We start from the raw sequence: 19,749 nt of genomic DNA on the forward strand, positions 1-19,749 counted from the left end.
TGCTGACGAAACTGGAATGGTAAGAAAAAAAAAAAAAAAAAAAAAAAGGTTTCAATAACAGGAGCGATGATTGTTGGATATTGGGTACAGTTGTAATTATTAAGCACTGCAAATACATTGATATGTGAACTGAGCACAGAAAACTACATACAAACAAAATGGTAGTATTAACAAAGAGCTAACTCCTTACACTGAAGCCACTCAGCATTGTTGCTCTGGATCATGATGCAGAGCTGCAGCACCAGCTGAGGGGCACTTTCTAAGAAGGTCTCTAGCAGTCGCAGCATGTTGACATCAGCATACTCATACATCATAGCCCAGTAAAAACGCCGCTGATTCTCCTTCTGCCGGTGACTTTGTATGCCGAGGTACATGGTGCGTATGTACCTGCAGAGACAGCAAGGACAGAGAGTTAGATAAGTGCACTTTTCTGGACTCGTCGACCAAATACTTGACCTTATTAATACAAAAGGGAGTGAGTGATATCATGTGCCCCAAGGACGAATAGAGTGTTAAGTCCCAGTTCACACATACACGGCTGACTTTAAAAAAAAAAAAAAACACTAGAGGGCATGCTTAGCTACATTCTTAATACCAGGAATATGTATCCATATCATTAGTTTCTAAATGAGTTAAAGAAAACTTTCTTTTCATAAATTTGTGAGTAAAACGCATTCAAAAAGCTGAAACAATCAAAGAGAATTGCACATCTGTTTGGAGAAAGAATTAAACAAAAAGTATCACCACTACCCATATTTCATGTTTATTGATGAGCATGCAGGACAGACTTGACAGCTGTAGCCTGTTTTGCGAGTTTTAAAGTGTAACCACTAAATGATTTGCAAAAACATTTGTTCATTCTGAGTAAAAACTGTTGAAATGTAAATGACCATAAACACAAATATGTACAGAAAAATGACTCCACACACTAACGCACAGTCTCTGTGAAGCAGTACTGAGAAAAACAACACAGGTTATGAACTCCTTATACAACGAAAATAGTAAGCAAGGAAATAATCATTATTGTAATTGCACTACATGACCCATATTATCAGCTGCTGCTATTTTCATAACTAATGTGGTTGGTTTCAAAATGGTGACCCTGGTGAAACCATGGTGGCTAATGCAGCCAAAACGTGGTGGCTAATTGAATCAAACTGATGTTAATCTGTAAAACAATTTTTGTGGGGTTTTTTTGACTCATGAGTCATGACCAAGAGTTACTTGGTCAAGAGTACTGCTGAACAAAACTGTAATATGCTGAGGGCTGTAATTTAGCTAATTAAGAGCATTATATTCTTTGAATATGACTGGAAGTGAAGTGCTAAGAAAAGTGCAACAGGCTTTACCCAAAAACATGTTGACCCCAAATCTAGCTGTGGAGCTGGAAACCAGTATGATAGTTATACTGTGGTGGTTTATCATTATCTTAACTGTGAGCTCAGTCATTGCATTTCGGGTGGTAGCTGCAGGGTCTATCTGCCTGAGCTGGCACAGTAGCTAAATAAATCCAGCACTTGATGTGAAGTCAGTCAAGCGAGGACAATAGCGAAGCACGGACAGAAATAGACTAGACAGTAGCACTCACCAAAACAAAATGAGAGACCAAGGATCTAAATTCAGTCCCTCAAAGTGAGACACAAATACACTGCAGCACAACAAACAATGCCAGAAAATGCTTATGAGTGGTTTTAAGCATGATAATTAGCTTCTACATTTGCTGTTGGGGAAGAGAATTGTGCGTGGATTAAATGAAGTTGAGAACTCTGGAAAGAATGCATCATCTAATTAAGGGTGATTGCTTTTTGGTTATTGTTTTGATGGAGATGTGTACATTAATCAGTCCCTAAGGCATCTGATACAACCCTTAACTTAATGCTTACAGTTTGATGATGTAAAATTCACACCAAAAATGTTCATTCTAATTTATATATTCAACACTTTTGCTCTCATCTTGAAAACCTTTTCAGAAATATTATTTACAGTATAATTTAGGCCTATTGTATTTCTGACTACAAAAACCAGACAAAAAACTTTTCTTGTGATCATTAAATTTAGTCCAATGGCCAAAACAAACAGGAGAGGCACAAATACAGATCAATACATGTGATATTTTTAAGCACTAAGAAACGTCTGAAGTTCAAATCTCCCTCTCACATTTGCTCAGAGGCACCAAACATGAGAATAACAGCAAATATGAGATGTTTCTGTTACAGGGCAACCATCGGATAGGGCTCCCACCTCCTGAGGAAGATCTATCCTTTGCTGAGCACTGTTATTGCATCCTTCTCCATCTGTAGCAAGTCTACTAATGCATGTGGTGATCAAAAACAGAAAGGTCTCGCCGGGCAAGGACATTTCATAGCACCAGGATGATGGTCTTTCTCGGGACAGTGACGGGGGGGGGGGAAACATGAGAGGGGTAGAATGGACAAAATTTTTTGGGATCAATAGCTCTGGGCTCTAAGAGGCACTATTATATCCAGAGGTAAAAGCTGGCATTCCGTGACATTTTCACTGGGACTGGTAAATGTCAGATGGAACAAGTCAAGCCCCCCTCTCCCGCACTAATGACATGCCATAGAGACCTGCGCAGACCCTTTGTCTCCATCTCCCAATTTCCATTAGTCTGTGTGTGTTCCACTGATACGTCTCAGTGGTCTGTAGTGCCGCTGCAGGGGGGGCACAGAAATCCTTATGGTCTCTGTAGCGTGTGACTTTACAAAGAAAGAGTTCACTGCTTTGATAAATGAGCTCCGTGATACAGTACTTGGGGTCAGATGCTAATGTTGAACACTGGGCTAATATTTGTACTACACATAGATAATGTTGATTGGAACGTCATTACATTTTTCAGGTATTTGGTCATAAGCAAACAGGGGCCATAATTTGATCTCAAGTGGGCAGGACCAGTCAAATAATCGCATAATAATCTAGTAACAACAAGCATTTCCCTTTTTTTTTTTACATCTTTTTACAAAACATATTCTGAACAACCTGAAAATGCTTGAGAGAAATAAGTGCCAATTCAACAATATGATACATTTACAGGTATCTGGAACTGAAAAATGTAGTATTTCACATTATAATTAGATTCTAATTCTAATTTTCACAAAGGGGCTAGACTGGACCCACTGGGTTGCCAGTTCTGGCCCACGGGCCATACCTTTGACATCCATGGATTAGAGGGAAAGTGGTTTCCCCTGCTCAATATAAATATCTGGACATATTTCATCCAAATGTACTGAAAAACAAAAATCTTTTGGCGGCAAGAAAATTATTGAACAGTGGAGCAACCAGGTATCCATACTTCATACACAATACTTCTAATAAATGTAATGATTATGGATAATATAACAAGGTACATTATTTCATCCTCAATGACTGTCTTTATATTTTTAAGTATCAATACTGTAGCGTGTTACTCCTTTTTAGACTTTTAACACTTTTATTTTCAAGCAGTATTAAGGAGGAGGATGAGCATTTTTTTGCTGTACACGCTTCCATCCTTCCACTGCTTTCTGAGGTCCTGTTTTTGTTGTTTTCAGCAAAAAAGACAGAATAGAAAAAAGACAAGTGCAGTTAAACACTTTGGGTTTCACAACTGTCACAAAAATATGAACTCACTCCATCACGTTCCCCAACACACACACACACACACACACACATATTGCACATTCACAAGTCTCACACACACCCTGCAATTGTGATGCACTGTGTAAACACTCCCACTGTGAATTTTCAGCTGTAGTAACACAAATGGCTCCCTTCAAATAAGCACACACATTCACATAAGCAGGCACAAACTTGACAGTACTGTAGGTAAGAGGGGATTTCCTTTCTATTCCAGACACATATGTCAGATGGATCTCTCTCTCTCGCTCTCTCTCTCTCTCTCTCTCTCCCTCTCCCTCTCTCCACTTAGGCTTCTGTCCTCTTCATGCTTCCTCTCCTTTGCCTTTTAGCTCCATAGCTCCTCTACAGGGCTGCTCATGAATTATTTGTAGCCAGATCATAGCGATCACTCATGGCTCGTTAAGCATCGTACGCATGGCCTAACAGCTCGACACCGTGCCGGGGTCGTGTTCCAAGCCCAGCCGTCTGCCACTGTTGTCGAGACACAGGCAGCCATTAACCCCCTCCCTACCCCCACGTCCACACTACACACACACACACACACACACACCTACACATACATGCATGTATGGAATCACAAGCACATGATTTGCCTCCACAACTGAAATTGACAAACTTGATACACAGCCAGTTATACATATGTGGTTACAATGTCTGCACGAGGACACATCTTGAGCATGAGCAGCAGTGACGGACAGGTGGAATGACAAATACGTACACACACACATGCACCCACAGACCATGTGGACGACTGGCTGCTTGGTCATGTTGTTCATCCCGCTCCTCCAAAGTCATTGACCGATTAGTCATCCAGCCAACCTTACACTAATCCAATGAGTGGGTAGTTAGATGCAATACACATGCACACACACAGGTCTTGCAGATTACACCTTTTTCATGTTTTTTTTTTTTATGACGCCAGATTTCATGTGTTATAAAGTGACACACCATCTCTGTTTCATGCTGCTGTAACAGAACTTGTGACCTTCTTATGAATCAGCTTATGAGATATAAACATAGCCTGAGCTCCTGAGCCTTCCCACTAGCATGACTTATAGGACAGATGCTGTTAAAGTTGGCAAGATGTGTGTGTGTGTGTACTTGGTATTCCTTATGTTGTGGGGACCTAAATCTGTTTACACAGTCACATATGGGGAAAAATATCAAGTCCCCATCACGTAAATAACTACATTTGAAGGTGAAAACATGTTTGAAAGTTAGGTTAAGGTTAGGGCCAGGGTTAAGATTAGACCAGTAGTAATTATGGTCAAGGTGAGAGTAAGTCTCCAGGAAATGAATGTAAGTAAATGCAATGTCCTCTGAAGTGGACCAGTAGTCCTCATAAGGGTCAGAACCTGGTCCATATGAGGCAGAACCTAATTTCTGACGAAGTGGTTAAGTTTAGGAGTAAGATTTGAATTGAACATAAGGTTATGGTTAGACATTAACTGGTAATAGCTATGGTTAGGGATAAGGCTGTCCAAATGTATGGAAGTCAGAGTCCTAAAAAGAAGTGTTCGGGTTCTTGTGTGTCTTTGTGAGGACCAAAAACCATATAACCAATAGGGAGTGAGGACGTTTTGTCTTCACAACTTTAAAGTTTTTTTTGGGAGGTTGAGGGTTAGAATTAGGTTTAGGTTAGGACGAGGCATTTACTTGTGATGGTTAAGGTTAGGGTAAGGGATTAGGGAATATATTATGTCTTTGAGTGTCCTCAGTAAGAATGCTGTGCGGGAACGTGTTTGTGTGTGTGGTGGAGGTAATGCCAGCTGCAATGTACAATGAGTCACACCCTGAGTCACTCCGAGGGGCTGCACATGGACTCTCAATGAGGTTCAAACCTCCTTTATCAGGGAGATTTCGATCTCTCCCCATCTTTGGCTCAATATCTTCACTTCTCTCTGTCGGCGCCTTGTTTTCAACCGTTCCCAACACACCACCATAAAGACAGAATGCAGTCTCTGCACATGTGGATTTTTTACTTTAGTGGTGGAAAGTGTCTGTGAGAAGGAGAGTACTGGTTGACAGAAAATATATATTTAATTTGGTGACGGCATCTTAGACTTGCAGTAAATAGCAATGAACTCCAGTGTATAAATGATAGATTCTTCTTTCTTTACATCATTTCTATTCTTGTTTCCCCATGTCATTTGCTCTGATGTCTACATTCTATACCTTCCCAAGATGGCAGTGAAGATTCCTCTTTCTGCTCAACCATTTGTTGAAGAAACTAGTTTCTGACATGTCCGTATTATCATGTTGCATTTCATCCAAGTGTATAATGATAGAATTTCTGCCCTTTCCAGTGAAATTAACATTGTCACAGCAGCACTAACAGTGATGTCAGTGTTATGTTAACATCAAGTTGTGCATTGCCAAAGAAAACTGTTAAAATAAACATTTCCACAGCATTGCCTCTACCCTGTGTGAGTGAGGGGGATGCAAATAGAAGTGTTTTCAAAAGACATTTGTACATGTCTTCAAGCCCTTGGTATTTTTTGCACTTTCCCCAAAACTCTTAGTTGCTTAAACTGTATGTTTCCATGCAAAGATTAGTCGAGCTATGGACAAATACCTTGTCGCTGTATACAAGCACTAATGGGGAATCGATTTACTGGATGAAGTGTGTCCGCTTCTGCTCTGCTCGGGGCAAAACGCGCTGCTTCCAACTTGGTAGTACTAGGCACTTTCCTGTTTAGCATGTGGCTAGTTGTTCGCTTGTCAAGTGCCATTCTGAGTCATTCTACCCTCTACCATTATTTAACTAAAAAACAGCCAATTCTTAAAGCTGACAGAGTGTGAAATCGGCTCGTGGTTGTCTTATTCCTCTGTTTAATGGCTTCTATTATTTCTGGCTATTAGCCAGGAGTCGGGCACTGTGGCACACGCCCAAGCCAGCCGGAGTCTGACTCTGGTCCGACTGAAGCTATACTGTATGTCGGTGAAGGGTCTCAGTCATCCAGGTTATAATCTTCTTCTGACTAACTGGTGGACACAATCATTTGTTTTTTTTCTAATGTTATGTAAATGTACTGTACGTGACTCAGTGGGCCTCCCCTTTAACCATGTTGTACTGATCCTTCATTTATGTCTTTACCCTCCTTATGGCAGCAAATAGTCCTGGATGAAAGCTTGGCTGAGTACCACAGGCGAGTCAAATACACTCACTCACAGCCATCTGTGACCAGTGCCATTAGGCAATTCCTACACCGTGAGCCGCTCAAATGTTGAGTGGAGGCTGGTTTGACATGATGTGAGCTGAAAGCGATGAGGAACGGCAGGCTGAGATCAGTGATGCTGTGTCAGTTCTGCTCCGCCCTGTCAGTTCTCGGTGTGCGCCGTGGTTAACCAACTTTGATGTCTTGACTAAACATTATCACTGTAATTATAGCACTTCGTTTGTACACACCAATTCCCACGGTGCGTCTGAAGAAGTGATTTATAAGGGACAAATTTTTCAATGGTCATTAACACGACTGAGGATTTTACTGGATGAGCAGTGAATACAAATGAGGGCTGGGGAATACTTCAGTAACAATAAATATGGGAATATCATTTTCTTCAGTACCAATATAATAAAGAAATAGCTAGTTTATTCAGCTCTCTTTAGACATCTGATATTTAATTTGGATTATTATGAACTGATTCAAAGGCCACACAGTTGGTGTAGTGGTTAGCACTGTTGCCTTTGCAGCAACAAGGCCCGGGTTCGAGCAAGTTCTCTCCGTGTGTGTGGGTTTTCCCAGTGTTCTCCGGCTTCCTCCCACAGTCCAAAAACATGCAATATGGGGATATTAGACACTCTAAATTAACCGTAGGTGTGAGAGTGAGAGTGAATGGTTGAATGGTTGTTTGTCTCTTTATGTGGCCCTGCGATGCATATTGTCCAGTCCTAATACAAAGGATCAGAAATTACAAATTTGAATATATAATACAAATAACCCAGAGCTTTATTTTCTTTTATGCATTACCTGTTTTCACTTTTGCTTTATCTGATGTCTTTGCGTGTCTTTAAAAACACCCAGTATTAAAAATCCACAGTATAATGCTTTATTCAACATATTGACAAAACCTAAACTTAGGCCACAGCGACACACTGCACAAAACAACGTATAGAATATGAACTGCTATTTGACAAAAAGAAATACGTTAAAACCAACACAAATTGTCTGTTTTAACAATAATGCAGTGACCTGAGCTCAATCCGTTATATTATATCCACCCTTGCATACTGTTTCACAAATACTGGACATGCAATCTGAACTATTATCCCACTATTGAGAGTGGAAAAATGTCAAATTCATTCATTTTCAGCTTAATGCAATCTGTGACCTGTTCAGTCATCAAAGCGTGTTTACTGAAATTATTTATTTGATGCAAAGCTGAAAGTGTTTCACATTTCATGTGTCTGTGGTCGAAAGGTACCTCGTCTCTGTGGAGATAATAAACTCTGACCCCCAGCAGGTACAGGACTGAACTCTTTCGCTTTTCTTCTCTGCACAGCCACTCATTTGTCACCATTAGCAACGGTCCTCCGGTTCCCCCAACTCATTACACTGTGATCACGTGACATAGCGCCACGGATAAGACGAGTGGAAAGGATATATGATGGCAGTGATTGAAAAAGGAGAAGGAGAAAGGGGGGGGCGAAGGAGAGGATAAAAGAAGGGAGAAGAGTGGGTAATGTCAGATAAATAATCTATAGTCATAACAAATGGAGAGGAGAGGAAAACAAGTCACATGATGAAAGGCTCTCAGGCTCAGATAGACCTCAGCCAAAAGGTTCAGGCTGATCTAAGATAGTGTGGAGTCATTCTCCAATAATGGATAAAAGCATGATGCAGATAAGGAGGTGCAGACTCGGTATCAGTGCTAAAAACAAGGGCTGTTGCCTTTTCCTTTCAGACGGCTATTGATCACTTCAGTTGTGCATTAGCGCCTATGTTCAGTTGGGTAATCAAATGAAAGGCAGGAATAATTAATTGATTGATTTGATTCTACAGTTCCAATTAAAACTAAACTGCATAATGCAGCGTTTCCAGCCAGATTCAACCTGCTGATGAGCCAGTTTCACACATCTGCATCTACCAGTTTCCCGTAACATTATGGTATGCTCTTAGGCGACGCCCTGCTTTTCACCCGGTAGATGATGGCGTGTGTGCTCAGCGTGCCATATTTGTTTTTTAAAGACACATTGTGTCAGCTCTTTGATTTGTTGTTTGTTTGTTTTTTAAAGGTTAATGTGTCAGATGCAGTGATATTATTTCTGAATTACATTTCCATACACACAGCACGTTGCAGCTGGTTACACAGCTCTTTATATCAAATGTACTGTGGAATATTTACCTGAGGGCACACACACACACACACATATATATAATTTTCTTCTGCTACAAAGAAAACGTTGTCACTATAAGACTAAACATTATGGTTAAGTAAAACTTAGTGAGGTGGTGGAATAATTAATAATGACTAGTGACTCTGCGACCTTCCGCTGATATTAAAATGGAGAAAAATATTTCAACTCTCAGAAGTTAAATCTTTTTTTTCCACCTTTACTGCTGTCTGCCCTCTCCCTGCTTCTCACTTACTGTTTTGTGGCTGCACTTCAGAGGAAGTGCAAGATTATATACGGATTAAGAAGAAAGCGTCCAAACCAAAAGAGTCTATGAGGAGGCTGGCTTTCATTCAGTGTCAGCACCTGTGTTGTACCGTGTGCAACACTTGAAGCTGATGTTTTACGGCTCTTAAGACTATAATAAGCAGGGCTGGCTTTAAGAGGTAAAAGGCTTCCCTGACTTTGCGATTGATTGAAAGTTTTTTGGGGTAAATGTTGCTGGGTGTGTGTAAATTATCGCGTCACCAAAAATCCCCTCACAGTGCAAACTTTGTTTTTAAAAGGTTTGATGGGTTTGCTTGCAGGTTCAGTGGCTTTTGCATTTTTCAAGCCCTGAAGATAACTAACCAGTGGAGGTGAGAGCCAAGTCAGCACTCGAGGAGAGGGAGGGGGGGAGGGTGGGAAGGGTGTGAGGCCGAGATAGAGCGGAGGCAGAGAAGATAATCGCCAAGAAAGACGAGGACAGGAGGAGGGAATAGAGAGAAGTGACAGTCTGATGTAGTGACAGAGGAAGTAGAAGGAGGCGAGATGCAGTGAGACAAAGCTACAGAAGAGAACCTGGGGAGTAAGAGGAGAGTGAGAGGAGGGGAGTGAGAGAGAATGAGACCCAGGAGGTAAACTAATCACTGAGCACGCAATGCAATTTTCTGGCTCTGTGCCTCCACTCCACCATACTCCTCCCTCCTTCACTCTTGCTCCCATCCTCCCACAATGCACCCCCTCGTCGTCTTGGGGGCTCTTTTTGCTATTCTGCTCACACACACACTGTCTCTTGCTCCTATCTATCAGACGGTACCATTTCAGCACTCCCCTTTCATTTGTGGTACTGCCCACTAATCCCCATGGCTCTCCAAAATGGATTGCGCCACTCTGGCCATCACCATTTTTTTAAAAAAAAGCCAGTCAATGAAGGGAGACATTTTAATGCAGAGGGCATGGTAAACATGTGTATGTATAAATAATTACTTTATCATTTAATATTGAGCAAGGTGTCTTTAGGCGCTTTCGTGTTATATCTCCATCCCTGGATTTGTGTGTTACAAGGTCGATGATGGGAAAACAAAAAAAAAAATGACACGAAACAAGACTATAAAGCGGTCTTTTCATCTGTGTATGCATGTGTGTGTTTCCCCCGAGGTGAAGGCATTTAGGAAGCATTTGATAACGCTGCAGTAAAGGTTTGAAAGTGTGTTCAGTCTCTCTCCCCAGAGTGGCAGTGGTGCCTGCCTACACTGTTTTGCAGCTCCTTGATGATGATGATGATAGATGTTCACTCCAGACATGCAAATAAAGGAAACTGCTGCCTTCAACTGTGCACAAGCTCTCACTCACAGATGCACACACACACACGCACACAAACACTGGTACATGTGTGCATGTTTGACTATGATCAAGTCATCCATTGATAAATTAATCATCCTCTCAGGAAAAAGCAGAAATCACAGCTTCACAAACACAGCTCTGTTTTCACTGGCTCGTCAAGTGGAGAGGAACATTGCTCACTTCAGATGGTATTTCAAAAGACAGGCAGCCATTTGAAAAGGTGTAAGTGTAGGAGAGGAATGTGAGCGAGCTCATTATTAACATGCAGAATATGTAACTTCAGCCATTATAAGTGGCGCTGCTTGGGTTTACAGGGACACACAAACACACAGAGAGACAAAACGGCACAGTAGACTATCACTTTCAACAAGCTTATCATATTTTCATTCTTACACAACAGTATCAATATGTACAGCTCTCTGTTTTGCTTTGCGGAGTGGCATGCTGGCTTAGTAGTTAGTACTGGTAATAATCATTAGCAGAGTTGCCTCACAGCAAGAAGATGCTGGGTTTGATTCTTGGTCTTTCTATGTGAAGTGTGCATGTTTGTCCCCGTGTCTGTGACTGGTTTGTGTCACAAACTAGTGACTAGTGACCTGTAAAGCAGTTATTTTGTACAGAATCATTAAACTCAGTTAATTAAGAAGATTTGCTCACAGAATCGTTCAGTACTCGATTCTTTCACTGAACTGAAATACAGCGGAAGAGGTTGTGATTGCGGCTCGCCACTCGCGATGGCCAGCTTTCGGCAGTGCTGTCGCTAAATACCTCAGATTCATCTGTTAAATATTGAGATTTTTAGACATTTCCTTGCTAAACGTTGGCTCATAATCATGATGCATTCCCTTTCCCTTTCTATAACCATCAGAACTAAATGCCTAACCCTAAAATCAAGTCTTAACAGCCTGTTTAAGGTGTGACAGAGCACAAGGGACGTTTCACGAAAATGTCCTCGCTTCCTGTGGTTTATCTGTTTCCTGTTTTCTGGTCCTCATACACACATCACACCATCAGACGGTGTCACTGTGGGAAAGCCCCATGCTAACCTGAGGGGATCCAGTGACACAAAGCATATGTGTGTGAGTCACCAACTGCTAGTTACTGACAGGCAAACTGAGCAGAACCTGTTGTGACGGATCGAAATATCAGGCAGAGGAGGAGGTGGAGGCGTCGGGGAGACAGACAGAAAGCATATTGAATGCCCACCATGACAAATTCTCCATATATGCTTCAGCTCTGCAGGGTGCTGTAAGGTCGTAGACTGGTGCTTGTGCAGCGGGACAGACACAGAGGGACACGCACAAAAAGCTGTGGTCGAGAAAAGGAAAAAAAACATATTTGTCCTGCCCATTACAGCATTTTCCGTCACATAAACGGCCTCCTCCCATCACCCAAACACCAACACAATATGATATAAATCCTCCGAGGCAAACCTGAATGGCGTCAGCATTTTCAGCTCATAAAAACAAAAGACAAACACATGCGCTCACACACACACACACACACACAAACATACAAGCACACAGAGACGGAGACAACAGACTCTGAGCTTGATTGAGAACTCCGGGGTCTTATCTTTGTGTGCTGGGGGATGGTGAGATGGAAGATAGGAGGGAAAGGAGGGAATGGCGATGCGGGGGAGGGGGGCTGATCAATACAGGTATCCTGGGAGCGTTTTCCTTTCTTCCATGAATCTATGCAGGGAAGCTTGGATGCTGACAGGCTGAAAGCCCGCCCCCCCTCCTCCGACACCAAATCTCGGCCTCTGAGCTTCACCGACGCACGGAGTAAATGATTGTATGTTTGAACAGACACCATCATCCCTTGTGCAGTAATATCTGTCATATCAAGAGAAGTAATGTGTGTATGATAGCAGCTATATCGCATTTTGTGTGCCTCTGGGCTGGAAAATAACAGCCTGTGATGTGTGCTAAGAGACATACTGGTGGTGAAAAGAGTGAGCAGATTGTAGTACATATGATGTACTGACAACATGACGGGGAGGGATGTGTGTTTTTTAAGGAACAGTAGAAAAATGGGGGATTAATCTTAACGGGAATGTCAAAAAATGCACTGTTTGACAGATACTGCCTGACAGCCTGTGCTTATTGTATGAAACATGCAGGGTTGTGAGCTGAGGCTGAATTTGAAGTCATTGGAACACAGTGTCAATCACTGCTGCCACCTCGGTTATGATGTTTTAGCTGTGGACCTACAGTATAGGCTGGCAAGTGTTTAAAGAGTCCTGGGACCATATGTAGCACACATTATATTTATGATGATGAGAGTTCACTAAATTTTGTTTTTGTTCATAAACGATATACAAGAAGTTGCAAATTGTGGCAAAGCACTGTTTAATAAGCAACAGTATGGCACTTATTGTAAAGAGAAAGTGGTACTAATTTGGGAGTTTAATTTAGGGTGGATCTCAAAGTGTTTAAGGGATATAAAATGTGAGTTTCCCATAGAATTGTTTTTCAGAATTGGAACTGTTGTGTCCATATTCAGAAAGTCAAAATAGTTTTAAATTAAATGACCTGGTACTTGTATTATTTTTTGTCTTTTGTATCTTATTTTATGCACTTCTTTTTATTACACTAAGATATGAAGGGAAATTGAGTAAATTGCACATTGTCTTGTTTAGAATTTTATGAGCAATACAATAATCACTTCAGCACCAGCCATTTTACAATCTGTTCCCAAAAGGAGCTTGAAACTTATCGTCCCTACTCCTGGTCTGCCTTATACATCAAATATCCTGTCCTCATTGCTTGTGTCACGTTTATATGTTTCTTGTTTTGGGACTACAGATGTAATTGTAAAATCAGTGGCTATAATCTGGCATATGTGTATGGAAATGTTCTTTAAAGCTAGGTTGGGAGATCATTTTCTGGAGCACGTTTTTGCACGTTCCTGTGACGTTTCCTGTGACTGACTTTTGAACAGTTTTTCCAGGATCTCCAACCCTGCCTTTAATGTGTAATGTGCCCATTTTTTGAATAAGTAAATACTGTACATACATTCATTCATTCATTCTTTCAATTCAGTAAGCTATGAGTGACAGTGCTACATTGATATTAATGATCATGTTAGCAGTGGTACTCAATAATCTAGCAGCGGTCATGCACTGATTTGCCACATCCAAGACAAACCACGGCATGTGTCGCCTTGTCTTCTAACCGCTGTGAAAACAGTTAAAAAACGTATAATAAATAAGAGAATATCATAAAGCTTAACTGTAAATGTCTAAACACTTGGCAGGGCGGTGTTTTGTCGACACGTTGCCACTCACTGCAGTCAAGCATTCGAAACGCTGACAGGATTGGTACACTTGTAAAACCGGAATGGAGCTATGTTTCCCTCCATTAAGGCTTGTACCACACGTCATGTGACATGGTGAAACACAGGTTGGCCATTATGGCTGGAGAGCACTTTGGGTTCAGTGGGTGGATGGAGAGACAGATTGGAAGAAAGAGGAGAGGGCCTGTGGTTGTTTTGAATGAGAGTTTAAATGAGGTTGTTTGTGTGTGCGTGCGTGCGTGCGCGTGTGTGTGTGTGTTTGCCTGTAAATGTGGGCTGAGTAAGTGAATGTGAACAAGCGGTAAATAATGGTGAAAGTGAAATAGATGCATCTATCTTTTTTTTTTATTGCCCCACATACAATGCCATCATAAAACACTCTGCAGGATGTGTATGTTTTTTTTATTTTCTCATTCTTAAAACCTGCTGCAAAACCTGTGGAAGGAAAAAATACACCGCGTCTACGGCTAAATAAAACTCCACGGGCTATAAAACTGTAAGTATATCACATCCTTAAGACTGTAATTGATGACGCTGACATATTTTTAAATTCATTCTCTAATGTTATAGTTACTTTGTGCTTTGTCTTTATATGAAGAGTTTATATATATATACGATATGGAAGCTGCATTTCAACAATAATTTAAAGCTTACATTGACTGAGCTGAAACAGAGAGGGACTGAGTGAGAGAGCATCAGAGCTGATGACTCCTGAGATTTGCTAAGTGATGGTAACTGGACTCCAACATGTTGCAGTCTGGGAAGTCTCCTGATGAATAGAAGGGAGCGAAAGGCAGCAGAGGAGGGGATGGAAAGGAAAAAAAGAAAAACAGGAGAAAACCGAGCTGGCAACGTGCCAACGAGTCCATTTCATTCACAAAACTTTGAGCCTTAAGGCTGAACAATCCACTCCCACCCCCAGCCCAGGGGAGAAGGTACAGGACAGGAAGCGTCTGTTAGTCATCCTCCTCGTTTGCCTTTATCCTATTTTCTTCCTCCTTGTACCTATTTATAGTTTTCTTCATTAAAAGGCTCTCCTTATTATGCAGCATCACTTTGGATTTGTTGACAACACCAACCAGCCAAACTCGTACTGCTTAGGGAATCCCTGGCTGGGATTATTAAAATGTTTTTCGAGTGTGAAATTAGTCATTTGGCACAGAATATTTTACAGTTTTCTTTTATCTTTGAATTAAATTCAATAAAAAGATAATTGCACCTGAGGACCTACAATCTTGTGAGGGGAGTTTAGCTAATATAATTAAGGATGTTTTCCATGGACAGAGGATTTTGTGTGACATCCTGTAGGTACGTCCTGTTGCCTTCCCTTTGATTTCTTTGTTGGCCAGCGAGCATCTAAAGTTAAAATGTAGTCAGTTCTGCTCGCACACTTGAAATAGGATGAATCAAGAAAGAAGTCACGGTGAGATTAGAATCTCTTTCACTACTATTTGACAGTAATTCAAATCCACCTCACCGAGGTGATAACATGGTCCATTTTCGCTGATGATTTCACTTAACAATACACTAAAAATTAACCAAATTATGATAAATTTTCATCTGGATTGACTTGGTACTTAATTGTAATTTATTGGTACACGGTAGGGCTGTGTTATATATTGATATTATATCTATAGCATGACATGGCGCAAGATATCATGTTAGATTTTGGATATTGTCATATTGTGATAAGTAATCTGTGATGATATGTCCTGGTTTTAAAGGCTTTTTAAAGCTTTATTGTATAGAATAAATAAGTGAAATACACTAAATATTATAAATTACACACACATTGATTAAAAAATACATGGAATCGACAAAATTACATTTAAAAAAGTCACCCAATAACATAGCCTAATTATTTGTGTTGCAGCGGAATTTGACCACATTTATCGCAATGTCATAATTTCTAACACAAGTCAATATCCTTCAATTCGTTTTATATTAAAAACCCAAAGAAATAAGTCAGGCCTGATCTGAAGTGAAAGGTAATAACTGTATTTTAAGATATTTTATTTTAGAGTGTATTGTCTCTCTCTTTTGAGAAGTGCAAACTTTTCTTGAGCCCAGAGAAACAACCGGTGTGCAGCTTCGCATCCTAATATATCTTGAGTATTGTGATATAGCCTAAAAATATCATGTTATTATTCATAAGCCATATTGCCTAGCCTTAGTGCATGGCAAAAGTAATGGGGTCTGCAGTAGAGAGTCTTAAAAATGGAAAAGAAAAGAAAAGAAACATCCCATCATTCCACAAGCGCCTGCTCCCCCTGACCCTTTGGTAATTTGAGTCAGACACAGCTTGTCCTGTCATCATTTTTTTTGGAAAACAGCACACACAGAGAGATGTGAATGTAAAACATGATCTCATACTATCATCTACTTCACTTTGTGCAGTCCTCTCTCCAACTTAGAAAACAACCCAGAGCCTGGAGGGAAGTGAACTGGAAAAACAGGACAGTGGAGGGGAAAACCCCCACAGCAAAGAAAATCTGCAGCTTCTTTTCCACTTAACGTGAAGAAGATCTCATCACACACGTACACGTTTACATGCACAGATCCACCTCAAGCAAATGTGCAGTTTAGCCGCCCGAGTTCATGTCACAGCACATTAGAGATCTGAGCCCGGAGACACAAAAAGCCGACTATAAAAAGTACAACACACACGGCTTGATCTTCATATTTAGTAAAAAAAACAAAAAAAACAGCATCTGCTCTGACCCACAATCATTGGTGTTTGCTCCACTGTAGGTTTTGTTTTAGAAAACAAATCGATTAACCTGTTGTTTGCCTGCATTTGTTCATTTGTTCGTTTGCTCAGTATTTAAAGATCTCTCTGCCAGAAATGCAGCACGTCACCTCAAAGAACGGGGACTAACGGGCGGGTGGACAAACGACGGGAGTGAAAAAACAGGCGCAGGGACGTCGACGAGGCGGCGTTTTTTTCGTGATTTTGAGAATGAAGCTGCAGCTCGTAGCGTGACTGTAGAGGAGCTGCGGGCAGAGAAGGAAAACTGGGAGGAGGAAGAAAGGAAGAGAAAGTAGGACAGAGATGTGTGGGCCTCGCTCTGGAAGGACGGTGGCTCTAATCAGGACTGAACAGCTGCTATTACTCCGCCGCTCTCACAGGGACGGTAGACAAAAACCCTACTCATGCTTTAACATCAAGGAGGGACATCTAAATCACACTGTTAGCAGCAGCACAGAGCTTTGGAAAAAAGAAGAAAAAAAAACAGAACAGTTGAACAAGTGTCCCCCCCTGTCTTTCTTTATTAAGACACTGTGATGGGTTGTACCTTCATTTGGTAGAATTGATCTGTGGAAGGAAACGACAGAGACGGGACTAATGAGAAACTTACATTCATTTGTAGGAATATTTGCTATTACTTTTCTCAATTTGCTTGATAGAAAACCAAAAAAACAAACTTGTATGGGGTACATGGCTGGAGTTTATGATTCAAAGTGGCAAATCAAGAAGAGAATGAACTAATTTCACAAAGAAGATCATTTGTTGCTTTCTGTTCCATAAATGTTGGAGATTAACACATGTCTCTTTTTTAAGTCTTTTTAACCGATCTACAGTTCGGCATTGTTCGCTCTCATTCTCGTGTCGGACGTCACGCTAGTAACTCTTCTGGTGACGACGCTATCTGACCAATCAGTGGGCGACAGTCTGTCGACGTCACATTTTAGTATTGCATACTAGAAAAGTACCAGCCAGAGCCGTGCCAAGCCGAGTCGTGCTAGAACTGTATAGTGGAAAAGTGCCATACTTGTATGGGGCTTAGCAAGCGATCGCTCAGTTGTACCATAATTTGTTAACCAACATTTCAAATGCTATCATGAAAAACTGCTTTTTCATTCAAACGTTTTGTTGTTTTTTTTTTTCTCTCCCTCACATCAGCCTCTTAACAACAGACAAATAGTTTTTTTTTCCAAACGAGTCACCAAAAGCCCCAGACCTTGTAGCAACAACACCCAGAAACACTTCACGCTGAAATATTAAGTAGCAAATAGGAAGTGACAGTCTGGAGAAAACTCAGCACTTTGTGGGGAAAAACAAGCTGTCAATATCGGCACACTAGAAGCACACGGCACTGGAAGGACGCAGAGAGACAAGGGGAATAGTGACAGAGATGGAGAAAGGATGCACTGACGTCTTAGTCGCTGTAAACTCAGGGGATCCACACCATGTTGATTGCCTAGGAGGTTGTGGGGGGTAAATATATGCAAATCCACAGAATTCACGAGTTAAATCAACATACAGGTTGTTATGCATCATTTATAAGGCTTTTGTTTTGGGTTAGTTATAGGGTTACCCAGACCTGGGACCTGTGTCTCCAGAACCAGACCTCTACACTCGTCTTTCAGGTTGCTCAGTGGTAAGATTACACGTCACCGTAAAAGTTATTTCACGCATTCCACTGATGTCATACTGTACGCGTTGGACTGATTCAGCTGTTAATCTGCTGACGTCCACTTTTCATTATTACCGAGGCCGAGTTTTTCCACACTGCAGCCACGTTGACAACACACCAGGGTACGCACAAACAAACAAAGCCCAGAAGCCCAAAGCCCCTTCTTTAATGAACAGGGAAGAAGAAATAAGGACACTCTCAGTGTTCAGCGTCACATTCAAAATGCATGTGTCGCCACTCAAATTTCTTTTAAAAAATTAAAGAAAAGACAGTTTTCACGACATATTATTATAAATGTCTTCAGATATTTTCAGTTTATTTTCCCTCTCACTCGGCAGCCTCATCCCTGCACTCACACGTTTTTCTCTAAGCCCAGTTAATAAACAGGTTTAATCTGATGACCTTTGTCAGTGGTGTAGGCTTATAGCAGTGCCAGGGTCACAACACATCCAAACCTTAACATCTGGGAGTGGATAATTAGCTAGTGTATGTGTGTATGCGTGTGTGTGTGTGTGTGTTACTTTAGTGTGCTTGCACCCAGGCAACCTCCCCAATTCACATCAGACCACATCAAACAAATCCATCTCAAGTCAGTGACACACTTTCATCAAAGGCAGCACACAAGAGAGAGAGAGAGAAATCTCTTCAGAAAAGGGCTCAATATATGACAGTCGGCTTGTGATGCTAAAGCAGGATGGGAAATAACAGCGCACCGCTGAAGGAACAGAGACACGCGGGCTGTATTCTGTAGACATTCACTGCAAAAACAGTCTACAACCGAGTGTAGTATACAGTATAGTTACTGTATCCGCCGGTGCCTGTCTCTGTCAGAGAGAAAATTCCCCACACTGTTGTGTTCCGTCGTGGAACACATCACAGCACTGCCGGCTCTGCCTTTGAAGCACCACGGATGGAGCGCGCGCTCAGTGACGCCCAGTCAATAAGTAATCAGCGGAGGCTTCAGTGGCCGTGGCTCACCTTGTGAGACTGTGCGCTGACCTGAAGTCGGCCACCTCACGCACACACCTTCATCTAACAGATGAGCAGCGGAATAGTAAAATAATGTAAAATAAATTCTTGACAATGCAACAACAACGTTTTAAAAAGAGCTATACAGTATATTTTTAGTTTCCAGTGCATGTGGGTCAGGTGTAGGAAGTAGGTTAGCCATTCTGTTTCCGTTTGTTGTTGCATTATAATATATTATTCTTATTCTTTGTATAGCTGTAGAGTATGTTCTTATATATTCATTTATATTCCATTCTTGTGTATTTTATATATTGTATTGTTAATGCGACTGATTCCGTGCTGCTGTAACACTATTTTGATCAGTAAGCCAGATCAATGTCTATTTCAAGGGGACAGTACATCTTAGGCGGGTTACATCCTGGACAAGTCGCCAGTCCATCACAACCATCCACTCCCACACTCACACCTACGGTCAGTTTAGAGTGT

At 41.3% G+C, this 19,749-nt stretch overlaps 1 protein-coding gene across 1 annotated transcript in view; it reads right to left on the minus strand.

Moving 5' to 3' along the window:
- The window catches only part of xkr6b (XK, Kell blood group complex subunit-related family, member 6b), a 52,159-nt gene that overhangs the window by 7,284 nt on the left and 25,126 nt on the right, over positions 1-19,749 (minus strand). Inside the window, exon 2 of the mRNA XM_058613955.1 lies at positions 191-387. Within this exon, the coding sequence (XP_058469938.1) occupies positions 191-387 (197 nt within the window). The remainder of the gene's footprint in view (positions 1-190; positions 388-19,749) is intronic.

This window comes from Solea solea, chromosome 17 (assembly GCF_958295425.1).
Source record: "Solea solea chromosome 17, fSolSol10.1, whole genome shotgun sequence".
NCBI classification, from domain to species: Eukaryota; Metazoa; Chordata; class Actinopteri; order Pleuronectiformes; family Soleidae; genus Solea; species Solea solea.